This window comes from Cheilinus undulatus, linkage group 13, assembly GCF_018320785.1.
Source record: "Cheilinus undulatus linkage group 13, ASM1832078v1, whole genome shotgun sequence".
NCBI lineage: Eukaryota > Metazoa > Chordata > Actinopteri > Labriformes > Labridae > Cheilinus > Cheilinus undulatus.
In genome coordinates, this window is record NC_054877.1 from 37,514,617 (window position 1) to 37,533,952 (window position 19,336).

The 19,336-nt window shown below is 39.4% G+C and overlaps 1 protein-coding gene across 1 annotated transcript; it reads right to left on the reverse strand.

Annotated features, from left to right (window-relative positions):
• Positions 1-796: 796 nt before the first annotated feature.
• LOC121520667 (Golgi reassembly-stacking protein 2-like) lies at positions 797-12,954 on the reverse strand. The gene is made up of 10 exons (XM_041804226.1): positions 12,761-12,954; positions 11,325-11,405; positions 10,243-10,446; positions 10,075-10,161; positions 9,815-9,945; positions 6,736-6,868; positions 6,151-6,274; positions 5,955-6,062; positions 4,131-4,256; positions 797-2,090 (listed from the first exon to the last, which is right to left on the reverse strand). Exons 1-10 carry the CDS (start codon positions 12,821-12,823, stop codon positions 1,819-1,821), a joined length of 1,329 nt encoding a protein of 442 aa, XP_041660160.1. The 5' UTR covers positions 12,824-12,954; the 3' UTR covers positions 797-1,818.
• Positions 12,955-19,336: the final 6,382 nt, after the last annotated feature.

Consider the following 19,336-nt stretch of genomic DNA (forward strand, 5'->3'; position numbering starts at 1 on the left):
CTGGGGTCTTTAGCCACATCCCTTACCAGTTTTCTTTCCAGAGTCTTTGAAATCTTTCTCTCTCTAGCTCTGCCAGGCTTGTTCTGGACTGTGTGGCTCTCTTTGAGTTTCTTGATTATAGTTCTCACTCCAGTTCATGACCCTGGAAATTCTGTGATAACTTTGTAGATCCTTCTCCGGCTTTGTGAACATCATCAATCTTTTTTTCTCAAGTTTAAACTGATTTCTTTTGTTTTTTTGCTGTGATGCTTTCTCCAGTGACAGCTCAAACCTTCAGAGGATTTTAAACTGTGCGTAAATAAAAGAAAACCCTCAGTTTTAACTTGATTTGACAAGCTTTAAGCATTGCAAAGTTAAAAAACATCATTACACAACAGTGATTTGTGCTACAACTCAATAAAAAGGTCAGCTCTAAAGGGGGGTGAATGAGTTTGACCCTGGGGGTTTTTGTGTTCATAATTTTGTTTCTGTGTGCAAAGTAAAATAATGTAAGTTTCCAAAATAAGCCTAGGATGTTTGGAAAAGTTGTTAAAAAATCTTGAAATACAAAGATAAAATAATGGAGAAAAAAAACCAATAATCTGTGGGAATGATAAGAAAACTGCACATTAGTTTACCTTTTGCTCTTGCATTCTAGAATGTAACTTCCATATTTGTGCACCCGATACCAATTCACAAGGAGTCTAAATAAATAGAAAAAAATCATATTTTATTTGAGCAGGAGGAGCTGTAAAAGAACATTTTATAGAGCATTAAGTTTCAAACACTACAATATAAAAGACACCGAGGCCTCATGTAAAATTAATTTGGCTTTATTGCTCACACTGTGCGTACTGTTCGTTTTCAGAAACCTCTGTTACAGTGACACCTTGTGGTGGAACTGCATCATTACAATATCACTTCAGTCGTGCCAGGAGGAGACAAACTGTGCATTTCCAAACTAATTTACACTTCATTCAGTAGCTCTCGTGTCTTTAATCGTCTGTCTCCACTGGCACGGCCTCCAAACTGAAACACCTCTGAGTTCTGGAGACAGACGGCAAATTTCTGCTTCAAAAAGGACCAACAAAAGGGACAGACTAATTATTTCAACAAACACAAAAGGTGGTGCAAAATAATGCAGATTCATTCAACGGGTGGAGACTTTTATAAGGTAATCTGAACAAAATTAACACAGAAATTAATCTATTGATCAGGGGTCTATAAACTAGTAAGAGATTACATGTTAGGGCTGGACAAAAAGAAAGAATCTATAACATGGATTTAGATTTATCTTTATTATGTTTTTAATACAGCAGTGCTTCATATTTTATTTCCCCTTAAGGCCCAGTCTTATACCTCTGTCCCATTGGCTGAACTTGAAGCTATTCTATTTTGTTTATAAAGGATTTATGACCAGCCCTGACAATATACAGTTTATATAAAAAATCCAAAATAACCATGTGAAACAGAGAGGATAAATGATGAGTAAAGAGGAAAATCCTGACAGTTTTTGCTGTTTAGAGACTGCAGAAGAGAAAAGCCAAACCACAAACTGAAGCGTCTAACTCGTCTTCTCTCCTCACAGTAGCTTACATCGCTCCATGATGATCTGACAGTAACATGCTGCTAAGAGCTGTCTACATCCGCCCTCTGGTCTTCATCGCTCCACACGAGCTTCCTCTGGAGCACTCTGACCTTTCTGTGTGAACTAATGCAGCTGTCTGTCCCTCTCAGCCAAATAAATAGAAAAACAGAGAGAAAGACAGACAGGAGGGAGAAAGAGAGAAAACCGGGGTGTGTTTTGGTTTGATGTTGAGCTGGATGTTGTCTCCTAGGTTACGACGATACAGATGTTTCCGTGGGAGCCGCTGTTTCGGTTTCGTTTGTGGGTGCCGTTTCTGTGGGGGCTGCGGGGTCGGAGGCAGGCTCTGGTACAGGCGCTGCTGTGACGGTGACCGAGGCCGCAGGAGCGGAGGTGGAGATGGGGAGGATGGGCGCTATCCCCTGAGGGAGGAGAGGGGGCAGCTGGGAGGGCAGCACAGTGGGTAGAGGGGGTAATGGGGCCAGACCGGGGATGTTTAGGGGTGGGAGGGGCGCTAGAGAGGGGACTGGTGGAGAAAGAAGGAAAAAATAAAAGAACATTATTTCAACAAAAAATCATTTTAAAGGAAAAAATCTGCCTAATTCAATTTAAAATGCCTGAAAGAAAACAGAAAGCCATTTCTCTTAGGATAACAGTGCATCCAAACAGTATGTGGACTAGAGGAGGGGTCCACATGTAGACAACGAGATACCAGTAGATCCTGGATGAGCTTTCAGTAGCTCACCAAGAAGTAGATCACCAACTGTGCACAAAAATTTTGATGACATTCAGAGTCTCTACATCTTCTTCATTCGTTTTCATTGATGCACTGCCCCCTCAATACAAAAGAACAGGATAAGCTGTTGATAAAATGGGATACACCCGTTAACTTTTCATTGTCTGAACCTAACCAATCACAGCAATGTAGCAGCAACCATCATCAGCGTATTGGGCATGGGATATTTTCACATGAACCTGTGCAAAATTTTCCATAAACAGTGTTAGTTAAGGTTGGAACCTTTCAGAAAACACTGAGGGTGACTGAACAAACACTCTGACCGTCATATTACTACTGAAAAATTAGAGCGACAAAACATATGATGTAGTAGACATGCATCACCTCAGCAGTGTCATTTTCATAAACTAGGACTAAAAATGTTTGTTGATAACTTTTGTTTGATAAGCTGAAAATAGACCTTTGATGAAAAAAAAAGAGAGTTTAGTTTTTGTCAACAAGTAAAGACAGGGCTAAAATGTTGGTCCTTGACTGCTGGACATTTAAAGTCGTTACTATTTCTCCACTGTGTGAATAATCAGCCAAAACACAAGTACAGATGATGAAGGAGGACTTTTACAGGTATGTCAGTATTTTTATCAGTTTATTTTAAATTAATTTCACAATTTGGCTCATCAAATTAGTTCAAAGAAAACAAATATTTCAACAAAATTTAAGTCCAAAAAGTACAAAGTTTTTGACAAAACTGACTAAAATGCCAAGTTTTTTTCAACTTAAACTAGACAAACTATGAGTCAAAATGACAATTATTTGACTTAAACTAATGAAAATTTAAATCCAAAGACTAAGACTCTGTTTAAAATAGCTACAAAAATTAAAGGTCACATATTTTACCCCTTTAAGACAAGTTTATATTGGTGTCAGAGGTCCCCAAAACGTGCCAGTGGCACATAATTTTGTTAGAAAAGCCTCAAAAAGTGTGTTTTTGCATAATATGTGACCTTCAACACTGCCTCCGAGGGAATACACTACCAAATACAAGCTCACAGTTGTTATCACTGTTCACTTTCTGAGAGGCCAGTTGGAAAATCAAACTCTTGCTGAAACTGACATCTTCTTCTCAACAAAAAAACTCATGGTGTGGTTCTTTGCTCTTCTTTAAATAAAGGCTATCCACTTCTGATAAAAGTGTTGCTAAAGCTGTATTCATACCAATCTTTTGGCCATCAATGTTCGAAGGCTTACAGTTCACCTAAACCACACCCTTAGCTACCTAGCATCTTTCTCCTCCAATGAAGCCAATTGGTCCAGTCATTCTCTGACCAGGAACAACTGCATCAGGTTGAATTTTCGAAAGATGGATCTGCTGGATGTGACCACGCCAAGAAAAATCAGAAAACGAAGTACTTCCAGTAGGAAGTGGAAAGGCTAAAAATCTTTGTTTAACAAGAAGGCAAACCCAGCAAAAAGGGCCATCCTGACAAAGTTCAACATTCACAGAAGCCAAGGATGATGAAGGAAGTTATGACTGCAGTGGCTGAGATGTAATCCAAGGACTGTAAAAGTATGAGGGAAATAATGCCTACTGTTGCTGATGTACAGCTTGGTGCTAATACAAAGGCACTCTTTGTGCTTGGTTTTGACAATGACACATGTAAAACAGTGGATTAAAATGGCTGGGTCATTTGTTTTGATACCTTACGTGAGAAGGTTCAACATTCAAAGTTCTCATCCACTGTCATTGTTTGAGAGTCTCTTTCAGATGGAAAAACAGTTGGAGACCCTGGTTTACAGAGGGAAAATGCTATGTGGAGGGGGCTGTTTATTTACCTGTGGTTCCTACAGGTGGCGGTAAAGTGCTGCCTGATAATGACACAGCGCTGAGGTCTGGGAGCGGCAGGTTGAGGTTGGGCAGGTTAGGGAGCGGCGGTAAACCAGCTGGGAGAGGCATCAGGCCTACAAACAGAAAATGTCACATGATGGTGAGCTGTAATCTTTTTTTAACAACTGGAACAACCTGACATGAAACACACACAATCTTACTGCAGAAAGAGAAAAGAAAAAGGTTAAAACCTGATTAATAATTAGGTCAAGGGGTACTTGAGAAAAGTTTATCTCCCCAGTTATTAAATGACTTGGTCAGCCTCAAGAGTAAAAAAAACAACAGTGGTAAGAAATTCTGGAAAGAGTTACTGCTGCTAACTCAGTAATCACATTACTGCTACTGTAAAAAAATAATATTGTTACTGGTGTAACTGAAAATCTGCCAACTACGTGTAAAATGGGAGCATGGAAAAAAACAAATCAAGCCTCCCTTTTAATGCGCGCTCATGACACATTAACACATTAACTTGAGTCCATAGAGGAGGAAGAGGGAAACAGCAGAGCGGCTATTATAAGGACATTTCTAGATCTGTGGAGGAATAAAAAAACACTTTGGATTTGCTGCACAAAAGAAAAAGAATGTGACGGTGAAGTGTAAACTGTGGCCAGTCCAGAAAAACGACGCTGCTATGAACTCTGCATCAAATTTTTCGAGACACCTGTAAAGGCAGCAGCACGTGAAAACAAAGCTAGAAGACCCCCAGAGCCTAAGTTAGGCTCAGGACAACTACATGATGGTGACACCTGCAGAGCAGTGAAGGTTGATTTTTCAACAACAGCAAATGGTAGCCACAAAAGCTGAGAAAAATTGGCTTGTGGCTACACATATTGTTTGAGTAAATACTAGAGATTTTCCAATGCCTTCCTGAAAGTGATACCAAGGTGTTGGGTATCGGACGATACCATGTACTGATCCGATACCGGTGTGGACTGACTGTTCAGATTAGCAAATTATTTTAGACCTATATTTGACTCAGAACATGGCTCCACAAGTAGAATCATAATGTACAGCATCTCTGTGATTCTAAAGTTGTTTTCCTGCTGATTATTGAGTTTTACTGTAAATATTAAAATAACAGTAATACAGGGGGCTCTCTCTCTCTCACTACATTATGCTCTATTCTGGTTTATAGCACTAACATTTAGCATGGCTGAACAAAGAAAAATATAAAGTTAAATGGTCAAACGGTAACAGATCTGTGCATAAACGTGTTTACTCATTGATACCAGAACCTGCATTTTAAGCAGCATTGGATGAATTTACTGGTATCAGAATCAGAAAAACTCTAGTGAATACCCCAACATTGGCCATAATGTTCATCTTCTGTGCAGTTGATAGAAGAAGCTTGGGTTTGCTCTCAGGTAACAACGAGTGATGCAAAAGTAATCTAACTAGTAGTGTAACTAGTTACTTTTAGCTGTGAGTAGCAGAGTATTAGTTTTTTAGTCACTAGTAATGTTTAATGGATGACTTTTTTTAGTAACTAACTAAAATTTGCCTGTGGTAATGAATTGTGAGGGTGTGTCTACCCTACATCCTGCCTCTCGCCTACTGTCAACTGAGATCGACTCCTCCGATAATGGATAGATGGAAACGGATGGATCGTTTGTTGCAGGGCTGTTGAAGACTAAGCTGCAAATTTGCAGAAATACAAATTTAGGCTTCAGTGCTTCTGCTGTGCCTCTGTTTCAAAAATCTGGTATTAAGGTCACTGCCTCAGCAAACTGAGGATGTGTGCTTTGATTGTGCTTGTTTGAAGAATGTCTCACCTGGTAGTGTGGTGGAGGGGTTGAAGGTGGTGGTGGCAGGATTCAGAGGAGTGAGCGGGCTGAGAGAGGGGCTACTGGAAGAGGGGAGCAGGGGGACTGTGGGCAGACCTAAAAAATGAAAGCAGCATTTTGAGAATGAATGCATGGAGAAAATACTCAAGCAATATGGAATAAGGGGCCTGTCTGACTAACATACCTGTCTGCAGCTCACTGGGCATGGTAGGCGGGGCTGTGCTGATTGACAGGCCTGTCAGTGAATCCTCGAGGCCAGTGGAGACAGCTGGTGCTGTTGGAGGAGGGGTCACTGCCGACAGCTGGACCTGAAGGAGTTAAAGTGAAAAGATGGAGGTGTTTGAGAAAAGATGCTGCTGTCAAACAGAGAAGGTCACATTCATCCAAACGTGCAATTAACCGTAATGAGCTGCATTGCTCTCAGTCCCTGCACCTGCTCTGCTGCATGCGTAATGAACAAACTTTCATTTATAGTGTGGGAAAAAGACTCTTCAATCTCCTCAGTGTCATGCACACACAATGCATGCTGATCAGTAAAGTTTGAGCTGGCACAGGAGGCCACAGCTTTCAGAGATACACAGTGAGAGAGTCTATGTAGGACAATTACACAAGTAATGATCCAAAAACGATGATTCCTCTGCAAATACATTAATCCAAGAGAGTTTCTCCTTTAGCTTGAGCTTGCTTTAATTTCAACTGAGTCCTGCAGAAAAGCTGCGACATAAAGTTTGACGTTTATGTGTAGTGTGACGCATGTGTGAGTCCTGACCTCAGTGAAACCATCCTTCAGTGGACTGATGGGCTCACTGGGAGAGTTTCCGGGGAAGCTGATCTTCTTGCCCTCCTCAAAAGGCCTGGTGGGAATCCTGTGGAGGTATCCATATCCAATCCCACATCCAAGGCTGGAAAAAAACAAGAGTTAAGATTCAAAACTTCACAAAGACAAAGATATTCATTCAAACACATTTGTGACTGATCTGTTTCCAGACCACATCTAAGTGATTCAGACAGGCCTGGTGCTGTGCATCCTGATGGTCAAATCCCACTGCTTTGTGAGTAATCGGAACTTTTTAGGAGGAAATTGTTATTTTTTTTAAATGCTAAGACACCGTTATGACATCCATAAAGTGGAGTAAAACAGAAATTTTAAAATAAATGGCAAACATGGATGAACTGGACAGAAGAGTATTGGTGGTTTGGTTCTGTCAGAGAAATTTAATTCTGAGACCTCAAAGGGTTGTTTTGGGCCACTAGGTGACTCCACCTGCATATTATGGGCTTCATCCGTGACTGGTGATACAACGGTGAATTTCCTGAAATGGTACCAGCGCAACTCGACTCAACAATTTGTTTTCCACTACAGTTTATACTTCGATAGTACCTCCTAAAGATAGGCAGGGTCATCTTTTAGCCCTAGCTCTATCAGCGTTAGAAACAGCACAAAGCAACACAGCAGAAGGAAAACAGGAAGTGATGCCCTACACTCACTGTGTTAGTGGCACCCAGGCTTAAGTGTTGATTGGCAATTCTAATCAGACATCTACCAAAATCACACTGTGCCGTATAAAGGACGTATGTTGAGACTGTGGAGAGTAAAAATAAAGCCAGAGGGGAATACTCACTTTGCAGTGGAACCAAAGTAGTGCACCTTTTGATTTAGTGACTTTAGCGATTATTGGTGAAATAAAATGCCAATACCATTAATCAGCCAAAACACACGCATGTATAAGCAGCATTTCTACTGAAGTGTCATCTCTCCTGAATCTAAAGTGATTAAAAAAAAAGACAGTGCTTTTCTCTTTCAATACAGCATCTTCATTTATAAATATTCCTCTCTCTTTTTTATCCTTAGCCTTTATGCGTACTGGCTACTCTTAACATGACAATCAGACGGATATGTTAGCTAATGCTTTATTTTCTCAGACGATTTTTGTGAATTCATGGCTCCTTTTTGGCAGGATAACAGGCTATCTGAGGTAACAAGGCATTTAACTAAAAGGATATAATTCTGCTACCTCCAATTAAAACAGAAGGGAAACACAAAATAGTTTAAGTGAATTAACTTGGTTTCTTTTTGGTCGAATACTGAAGGATTTCCGATGTATTTGTGATGAGGGGGACATAGCCAGCCTAATATTTGTTTAAACAAACAAAATATAAAATTTAGAAGTATTGTGTGTAGTTATCACATTAAAAATAATGTTACAATGGTTTAAGTGTGATAAATTTGTGCCAGCAAAACAAACAGATGCTGAAGAAAAAGTAGCACATGGATGACTGAAATATGAAGAAACAACCGCGTAAACCAGGGGTGTCAAAGTCAAGGCATGGGGGCCTAAACCGGCCTGTAGTTTAGCTATACCCAGCCTGCAAGATAAAATCATATCTTTACTATAACTGGTCCATTGTTATGAGGTCTGCAGACTTCCTCCAGTATAAAAATGTCAATTTAACATTGGTGACTTAAAATATCCTTCTTAAGTTGTAAAAATGTTATAATGTAAAGAGTAAAAATAATTAGATAAAAAGTCAACAATATAGGAAAAGACATTAATTTGTATTTTCATTGTTTGACTTTTGTTTCATATAGTGATCTTTTAAACTCATGCTTTCGACTTTCTATCTCATATGTAAATGCTTTCTAAAAACATTATTTTGATTTTTAATTCACATTTTGACTTTTTTATTTCAAATTTTGAACCTTTAAGCTGACATTTTTTAAATCTCAAAAGCATTAACATCAGTACCAAGTTATTTCCCCCTCCATAATTCATTACTGGTGATAATTAGGTTGACAGTTTGTGGTTTTATGATGACCCTGTTAGGCTCTCAGGTTAGACCCAAGTTCAGAATCCGGTCACTGCTGTGACTGAGTTTGACTCCTCTGATCTAGACCTTTATAGTAACCCAAAACTTCTAACTCAGTTTCAGATTCATCACTGATCAACTGGGTTTATGCGTCTTCTGATCCTACTTTGTGTACTTGAAATCAGGTCCATATGTTGTCAGGAAACTCAATTCATGGCCTCATAGCAGTGTCTATGGTCCACTGCGTCTTTAACAAACTGTATGGGTCTCCATCGAGCCAAAATACCCCCAATTTAAGCAGATATTAGTCTGTTTTAAAAGTGACATCAGTGCATACCCTCTATTTGGGTTCCTAAATTTTGCCAATGTGTTTATGATAAAGGTGCAGCAAATTGTGCGGCCATATTTGTGACAGCAGACATAAGCTGCATTTGCAACACTGACATATTACCTTCAGATAGAGATTTATTGTGTTCTCTAGTAAATGAACAAAAGCTATGTTTCTGTTCTGTTTCGCTCCTCAAGCTTAACTGAAGCAACTTCATTCATCACTAAACATTAGCAGAGCTGTTTTTAAGCGTTCTTTGCTCAGTGATGTATACATCCTCAAGCATATGCATAGGACAAACAAAACAGATGCCATCTCAAAGAAAACAGCTTCATAGCATCAGAGAGATCAGAAAGCCAGTGGAGCCTGAAGCTGATGTGACAAATTTGTCAGCAAAAAGCTACTTACTACAGATATAGACATTATGTGGCCACATTATGACACAATCTATCAATCAATCTCACAATTTTGTTTAAATTCAATAATGAAATCTTTATGGTAACGGTTCTACAGCTCCAAACAAAAATCTACTTTATGGTTAAATCCAGAAAAAAATGACATCCTTCCCGTTAGAAATCATAAGTTCAGTGTGATCACAAGGGTGGTGTGAGATGTGAACAAGTGTGTATCATTCTGTTCATCTCTCTAAAACCCCAAACTTAAGGACTTTTCTGCTTAAACAGAATTAAAAAAACTTTAATGTGCTTGTTACCTGCCCTCTCCTCCCCACGCACTGTTCGGTGTGATGATCACTTCTCTGCAGTTATCGGTGTCTGTGTTGTAGACGTAGAGTTTCAGGCCTTTCCCCTCATGGCTCTCTATCAGAGAGAACAGATCCTCTGACTGCAGATAAAGACACAACAAGGAGAAAGAGGAGAACGAAACAAGAGAAAACACAATCACTATCACTGTTATCAGCTGGAGAGTGTGCAGCAGTGACACTTTCAAGGATCTTGAGTGCAGATTAACAACCTCATTCATAACAGTGTCGGCTCCAATGATGTAGTCTGTGTGTGGCCGCAAGCCAGCCAAAGCAGCTGGGGAATTAGGCTCCACTTCCTGTTAGAGAGAGAGGGAGAGTTAGTGCACAAAGTGACACTAGACCACTTTAAAACAGTAATAAAGCTCAGGGCTACTCACCAGCACATGCCAAACATTCTCATTGGCTCCCTCAAAGCTGCAGAAACGAATGGAGACGCCGAGCAAGCCCTGACCCCCCCACAGGTTACTGGGGGTGACTGTGGACTCTCGCAGCTCCAGGGTCTTTGAGGAGTAAACCAGCATCTTAACTGGTTTCTCCACGCTGGCTTTCAGCAGGTCTTTCAGGGTGTCATTGTCTTTGTTCTGCAGAGAAGAGAGAAGGAAGCACAGAGAGGCAAGCATGACATGCAGTTTGTTCTGGCCTCTGTTAAGTGCAGCCAGACACCAAGGCAAAACAAATTAAATAATACATATCAGGATAAAATGAGGATACAACTGAATATTTTGTGATGTAGAGGAATCTGTGAGCGAGGCAGTTTATATCTACCCCTTTTGATCTAGGTTGGGGTTCATTCATTTAAGTGAAAAAGTCAAATTACTGCAGACATATTGCAACATTTCCTGCTAGTAGTGTTTCAAACTCAACACAAATTAAAACACTGTCACAAAACTTTGAATCTAAAATTGAAGTCGATTAAGTTTGTACAGATTAATGCAGTATGAGAAATCATAAAGTGTTGATACTTGAGGGTAGACATCTTTTCTTACACAAAAACTGACTGATTGTGTTTTATGAACATGTCATATAGGCAGAGTGCTCAACCTGCTTCACAAGAAACCAAAAACGCAGCTGCAACAGTCCAAAAATTCATTCCTTAGTAGCATGTTGCTCTTACAGGTCAGTCTTACTTCCTTTTCTTACAGATTTTGCCTACATCCTGCCACATCCAACCAGAAGAAATGAGCACTAATGAAAAGTATTTAACATCCCTTATGTCATCATAGATCGGTCATCTTAACAAAGTAAGACCATACATCATGGGACAATCAGTTTTGTAGTTTTGGTTCAGACACCCTACATCTAAAGACCCTTTCATTTTCTCTGTGTGCATAGGAAACATTATGATCTTAATCTCAGCAATATTACAGAGTAGCATTTTTTAAATGAATGACATAATATTCAAGTTAAATGCAGAGTTCAACAAACTGAAATCTAAATCACAGATGGTGTCTTTCCTTACCAGTCTGGTGTTGTTTATGGAGACGATGAAGTCAAAGAAAGGCTCTAGTCCTGCACGGTGTCCAGGTGAGTTCTCCTGAACCTGCAAAAAACAGGAGAGACAGTCTGAGCTGCTGCTGTTATACATGCTGCTGCCTTCTGCCATCACTGATGGTTGTTTAGCCAATTCAGTGAAAAGGATGACTGTGAAATATGCTCATCAGAATTTCTTTTTCTTAAGGTACTGCAGCCGTAGAACTGCTCTAGGTGGGTTGACACAGGCGAAATTACAACTAGCAGTGCTGCTGGCGCTGTTATGGAGGAGCACCAAGCTTACCACTGTGGGCATCATGCAAGATGGATGCTTGCTTCTGGGCAATGTGAGATGATAGTACACTGGCAATTGAGGCTAAACAAAGTGGCAGAGGTCATTTATTATGAGTGAAATAAAAGCTGTAACAATTTGATAGCAATTGAAAGGCAAGTTGCAGAATTTTGAGGTGAAAACCTTCCTTTTGTTACTGCTGGATTTTTTTAAATGAATGGAACAAAACATCTGACATTTAATTGAGGCTGTCACAATGATTATTGAATGTTGTTTTAGTCTATGTTGTGGTTTCACTGGAGAGTCAGCCTTAACATTACACTAAGGATTGCTGACTTGTGCTGAATGAGAGTCTATATCATTCAGGGGATGGGGCTGGAGCATTTTTTATGATGCAGAGGGGAAGAAATTGTTCTGGTGATAGGATATCATGATGGACCACAGCCTCTTGACTCAGGGGAGGGTCTCAAATCGTCTGTGCCAATGGTGAGGGGGCTCCAGGGTCATGTAGAGATGGTAGATTAAAAACATCTCAACATCTCTAATTTATAAACGAAATGCAACATACAAATCTCAGTTGTGTGCATTTCCTTCATGAGAGGCAGGACACAAACACAAGGAGAATCGTTCTTTTTGATGTCTAGAAAACCAGTCAAGCTTCAAGCTAACGTTACCAACACTTAAACTTTGTGAAACTATAGGATAACATTTTTTAATTGGATAACTGACCAATAGGTATTCCGTGTTAGATTGACTGGATGAGCGTCAAAAGTCGCAGAACAAAGGAGAATAATCACTGTTTGTTTGTGTTTGCATTCCCATTTGAGCAGCTGTCATCCAGTGCAGCTACTTAGCTTCAGCTAGCTAGGCTGCAGCAGTGATGGTTAGCTTGTTAGCAGCAACCTTTAAAGCATACGAGCAGTAAATAACAGAAAAGTGACGTTAACCAACGTGGGGCTATCTATCACTATTCTACAGCACAACACATTTTCCGGACATGGTGTTTGTGTTTTCCAGACGGAGGCCTCAACGGTCATCCCCGGCCTCTCGTCATCACTCAGAGCTGGGAATCCGCTTCTGACTCAATGCTAAGCTAACAGCTAACACCAAGCTGTAGCAGATTAAAAACTCACCCGGAGGACGTGGTAGCCCTCTGACCCTCCGCCCGGTATCTCCACGCTCTGTGCTCCTCCCATGTCTCTCCCAGTTTAAGGCTTTTTAGGTTTTAATGGCAGCTTATTGCCCGGCGGAGGTGATTTACCTGAACTCTTCCACAGACCCGGTACACGTCGCCAAACGAGTAGCAGGGTGGTGCGCATGCGCCGTTACGTGGCAGGAAATAACGCCTTTGATAGATTTGCGGTTCACGTTTTATTTCCAGTCGACGCCTTTTTGTTCACTGTGATTTTCAAATATCAATAGATGTAAATATTGTTTCTTAAAAGTGTTTTTTGTAAATACTTTTTTGATACAGCTGTCACATCAATAACAGGATTGTAGACACATTCACACCATTAGAGTATTTTATTTTTTTGAGGAACCATCAAGCATTTTCTTTAATTTAATTTAATTTAATTGTAGATATAAATAATTTGTTTTAAAATGTATTTATTAATATGGTGTATTATTCCATTTATTGTACTGGATTTTCTATTGGTTTTATATTGATTTAAATATATTTAGATATATTTTCACCCCTTATGGTTTCTCATTACAAATTCACACTAGGTGTGAATGTCTAAATTGAATAAAGTACAGATTCATTAGCATATTCTGCTGTACTAGAACAACAGACAGACTTGAAAACTTACTAGAGATGCACAGATATATTAGTTTAACATCAGCATCAGTAAATATCAGCCCCTCTGACAAACACTGACCATCAACAAACAATATGGTAGTGTCTGTTTTATTGTATCATTGTAATGCTACCACTTACCTGATGACTGATTTAAAGAACAGTTTTATTATTGGACTGAGGATGTGACCTATTGGACAAACTCTGATGTGTTTATCATGGTCAAACATGAGAGACAGTGATGACATTGTGGAAGTCTAACATAAAAAGAAATGAAAAAATAAAACACTTTTTTAAAGTGTTGCTTTAAGTGCAGAGGAACTTTTTTATGTAGCTTTTCCCAGATCTCTGCCGTGCAACAATCCTGTCTGAGCTCTGCAGGCATTTCCTTTGACCTCATGGCTTGGTTGTTGCTCTGATATGCATTGTCAGCTGTGAGGCCTTCGAGAGGTGTGTGCCTTCCCAAATCATGCCCAATCGATTTATTTACCGCAGGTGGACTCCAGTCAAGGCGTAGAAAGATTTCAGCAAAGATCAAGAGAAATGGGAGGCACCTGAGTTAAAGCTGAAGTGATTTGCAAAGGGTCTGAGTACTAATGTCAATGTGATATTTCAGTTCTTTTTAAATACATTTACAAAATTTTCTAAAATTCTGTTTTCGCTTTGCCAACATGGGGACCTGAATGAAGATAAATGAGAAATAAACTGCATGAGACCGAGAGAGAAAGAGAGAGCACAGTTTATTATAAAGAAATGAAAAACAGGCAGCAATGGTTAATAGAGGCTAAACAGTGCAGTATAACACAGCATTAACTGTGACTGAAAATGACTGTTGTAGGTGTTTGCAAATAAGGAAAAACAAAAGTAGTTATTTTACTACTACTACTACTACTGATAATAATAATGATATTTCATGATGTTTATGTTGATGATTTCAACCATAAATGTTAAATAATATTGACTGCAAAGAAAATCTAAGGCAGACAGTTTAAATTTACTGTGATTAATTTGATCACAAACAAAGACAGTGTATACAATGCCATCAAAATAGACCTTTCGATAAGACAAAAATCCCCAGGCAGAAACACCCAGACCCACTGAGGTCTGGGCTGTGTGTTAATAGTCCCAATAACTTTTTCATACAATGATGTGAAAAAGTATTTGCCCCCTCTCTGATTCCTGATGTTGTTGCATATTTGTCACATTGAGATGTTTTGGATCGTCCAACCAATTTTAATATCTCAGAAAGACAACCCAAGTAAATACAAAATGCAGTGTCTGAATGATTATTTAATTTTTCAAGGGAGGAAAAAAATCAAAACCTATCTGGCCCTGTGTGAAAAAGTAATTGCCCCCCTTGTTAAATCATGAGCTAACTGTTATTAACCACAGTTCTTGGAAAGCTGCGTTCAACTTCACTGGCCACACCCAGGTCTGATTATCGCCAGATTTGTTGAATCCAGAAATCACTTAAATAGAAGCTGTCAGACAAAGTGAAGTGGGCTACAAGATCTCAAAGAGAAATGCATCATGCCACGATCCAAGGAAATTCAAGAACAAATGAGAAACAAAGTGACTGAAATCTATCAGTCTGGAAAAGGTTACAAAGGCATTTCCAAGGTTTTGGGGCTCCAGCGAACCACAGTCAGAGCCATTATCCACAAATGGAGAAAACTGGGAACAATGGTTATCCTTCCCAGGAGTGGTCAGCCAACCAAAATTACGAGTGCAACAACGACTCATCCAGGAGGTCCCAAAAGAACCCAGAATGACATCCAAAGAACTGCAGGCCTCACTGGCCTCAGTTAAAGTCAGAATCCATGACTCAACCATTAGAAAGACACTGGGCAAAAATGGCATCCATGGGAGAGTTCTAAGGCCAAAACCACTGCTGGCAATAAACAACACAAAGGCTCGTCTCACATTTGCCAAGAAACATCTTAATGATCCCCAAGACTTGTGGAGAAATATTCTGTGGACTGACGAGACAAAAGCTGAACTTTTTGGGAGGTGTGCAGCCCGTTACATCTGGCGTAAAAAATAACACAGCATTTGATAAAAAGATCATCATGCCAACAGTCAAACATGGTGGTGGCAGTGTGATGGTCTAGGGCTGCTTTGCTGCTTCAGGACCTGGACCACTTGCAGTGATTGATGGAGCAATGAATTCTGTTGTCTATCAGAAAATCCTGAAGGGGGGCGCCCGGCCATCAGTTGTGCCCTTAAGCTCAAGCAGGACAACGACCTGAAAAATACCAGCAAGTCCACCTCTAAATGGCTCATAAAAACAAAATTAAGGTTTTGGAGTGGCCAAGTCAAAGTCTGGACCTAAATGCAACTGAGATGCTGTGGTGTGACCTGAAACGGGCAGTTCATCCTGTGAAACCCACCAACATGGCTGAGTTAAAGCAATGCTGCAAAGAAGAGTGTGCCAAAATTCCTCCACAGTGATGGGAAAGAATCATCACCAGTTATCACAAACGCTTGATTTCAGTTATTGCTGCCAACGGTGGCACAACCAGTTATTAGGTTCAGGGGACAATTACTTTTTCCCATAGAGCCAGATAGGTTTGTATTTTTTCCCCCCTTAAGAAATGAAATAATCATTCAGACACTGCATTTTCTATTTACTTGGGTTGTCTTTGCTAGATATCAAAATTCATTTGATGATCCGAAACATTTCAATGTGATAAAAATGCAAAAACATCAGGAATCAGAGAAGGGGCAAATACCTTTTCACTGCACTGTATATTTGCACTTTGACTTTATCTCAAATCATCTTCACTAAGTTCCGTTTTGATAATATTTCACCGTGCATCATGTGGAAAATGTTTTTACTACAAGCATAAAAAATCCAAACACAAATCCTATGCTAATAAAAGTGAGTAAAGTTTATTTACTTCTCCGAGATGATGATGAGGTGCTGGGGATGGAATCTCGCCTATGGCACTTAAATATCAAGAGCCGGCCCTGGTTGAAATATATCATCTCAAAGAATGTGCTCGTTCATGTAAACCACAGCTTTATACATTTTTATAGTAAGGGGGTCAGTGGTCAAGCTTTAACAGGTTTCCCAGCATAATATTGTAGATTTATTTATTTATGTAAGTTGAAGCCACTCTGAAAAGTGAGGTCATCTTTCAGCCCTGGAGCTTCGTTGTTTTTGTTGTATTCAGCTGAAGTGTTTAATGTGGGCTTTTTATTCCTGGCCTGAATGGGCCGGAGAGCAAAGCTTTAGAAAAACCCAGCCGCCCTCTACATAAAGAAACAATGCTGTTATTCACTGATGCTTTACTATCTCATATCTGACATATTTCTTTACAGTGAATGGCTCCTTAAAGATGAGACTGCCAAAAGATGAAGTGAGACACATCTAGCTGATTTTTTCCAGCTTATTTCTGATCTGCTGAACTAATGTCATGTACTGAAACTCTTAGAGATCACACTTTAACACGTAAATGTAACACTTGAAATGTTGAAGTCAAAAATAAGCCAAAGGTGGGTCGTTTTGCTGAAGACGTCGTTTTTTATGATTCTAAACCAGAAGTCAGTCACTACTGAGAAACAATCAATCTTCGTTGTTTTTAGTTGTCAAAAACAAACAAATAATAATAAAACAAACAGGTTTTGGCATTGATGGTAGTTTTGGTGCAATACTTCTGGCTGGGGAGTTTACCACACACATTTAATACTAATTTAATAATAATAATAATAATGTGGTCTTATAGGTTCAGGGTTGCTTGTACCTAAAGGTCGATGTGTTTTGTAGCTAGTAGCAGGAAGCACCACAGAATCAAAGAAGCAAAACTACCGACGTTGAGAAAAACTGAATAATATGAGAAACATGAACAGTCATAACAGTAGGGAATAAAAAAACAACAAGAAATAAACAGTCATCATGAACAGGATTTTATTGTATATTCATAAAACTTAATCTAACACCTGTGAACATTTTCAAACGTCTCTCACCTTTGAATGACAGTGCTGGCAGATATTCACCACCAGGTGGCGTTGTCAGTGCATCACATCCTCATAGCTACACTCTTTGTAGTCCTGGAGCTTCAATCCTCTGATATTTTTACGGCCTCCATGTAAAGATTTTAAAACCCTGAAACAGATCGATTTATTTCTCCATGAAATGGAGGCTGAACCCCCTCATACCCACAGGTGAATGAAGGCAAAAAGACAGGAGACATGGAGGAGTGGTGGTAAGAGGAGGCAGGTGAAAGAGAAGCAAATAAGAAGAAATAAAAGAGTAAACGAGAGAGGGGGGAGAAAGGGAAGAAATGGAGGGGAAAGAGGAGATTAAAGGGGAAAAGAGAGAAAAGTACTTCACGCTGGAGAAGAGCCAATCCGGCACACCGCTGGAGGCCAAACAAAGCCTTCTCCTGGATGATTAGGCAGAGAGGCAATAATGTACATCTCTGTGTATGTGGGAGAATATAGATGTGTGTTATACAGGCTGGGCAGAGATGCAGTGGGATTATAGACAGAAATAAATGTCTATTTTTGAAGAATTCAGTTTGTTGAGCTTAGAAATGTCCCTTATATTTCTCACGTGGCTTTGACCAATAGCAGAAAAGCAAATACTTCTATAATGCAAGTGGGCTACATTTATATATGTAGCCCCAATTCCAAAAAAATCTCATAAACCTGTATATTATTCACAATAGAACATAAACAATATATCAGATGTTGAAAATGACACATTTTATAATTTCATGAAAAAATTGAGCTCATTTTGAATTTGATGGCAGCAACACAACTCAAAAAAGTGAGGACAGGGTCATGTTTGCCACTGTGTAGTGTCCCCTCTTCTTTTAACAACAGTTTTTTAACATCTGGGAAGTGAGGAGACTAGTTGCTGGAGTTTTGGGAGAGGAATGCTGTCCCATTTTGTCTGATGTAACTGTTCAACGGGCCCGGGCTTTCTTTGCTGGATATTTTTTTATGATATGCCTAATATATTCTATTGGTGAAAGGTCTAGACTGCAGACAGGCTAGTTCAATTGTGAAGCCATGCTGTTGTGATGGATGTGTTTTAGCTTTGAATTGCTGAATTAAGCAAGGCCTTTCCTGACAGAGACATTATCTGGATGGGAGCATATGTTGCTCTAAAACCTCTATATGCTTTTCAGCACTGATAACGCCTTTCCAGATGTGTAAGCTGCCCACGCCATAGGCCCTAATGCAACCCCATACCATCAGAGATGCAGGCTTTTTAACTGTGAACTGGGTTGTCTGTCTCGTCTTTAGTGTGTAGGACACAGCGTCTGTGGTTTCCATAAAGAATTCAAATATGGATTAATCTGACCACAGAACAGTTTTCCATTCGAAGATATTTACTGTAGATGGTGGTATATGCAAAGTCTTTGTAATTTTACGTTGAGTAAGGTTTTTCTGAAATTGTTCCACAATTTGTAGTTATAATCTTTTGCTGATTGGTGAACATCTGGCCATCTTTACCATCTTTACCTCAGATATATACATACATACGTACATATATACATACAGTGCTTAACAAATTTATTAGGCCATCTGTCATATTTGTCTGAGAGACCATCCAGCATCATGAAGTGCTTTAATGCTGACTCTTTCATTTTCAGTGAGCTCTCCAAATTTTACCATTTTGAACAGGAATGAGGAATTTCAAACTTAATGCACCTTTTTATACCCAAATTTGAGCCGGCTCACTGGGCTTCTCTGAGAAGTCAGAAATTAATCAAGCATAACATTCAACCACTAAAACTCATTTTTCTGTTCAGGAATTTAAATAAATAACTAGAATTTGACATATTAATCAAGAAATAATCATGTGCTTTACTATTTTTTCAGTGTTTTTTCTGTAAATCAGTACGTTTGAAAATTCATGGAAAACAATAATAATTATATTTTAGCATTAAAAATATAA

Bases quoted from the DNA above. Each gene is read 5' to 3' on its own strand.
- LOC121520667 (XM_041804226.1), bottom strand. From the start codon at position 12,823: ATGGGAGGAGCACAGAGCGTGGAGATACCGGGCGGAGGGTCAGAGGGC. The intron at 10,162-10,242 runs GTGAGTAGCCCT...TCTCTCTAACAG, and splicing joins AGAATGTTTGGCATGTGCTG to GAAGTGGAGCCTAATTCCCC. The intron at 4,257-5,954 runs GTGAGACATTCT...TTCTGTTTGTAG, and splicing joins CCCCTCCACCACACTACCAG to GCCTGATGCCTCTCCCAGCT.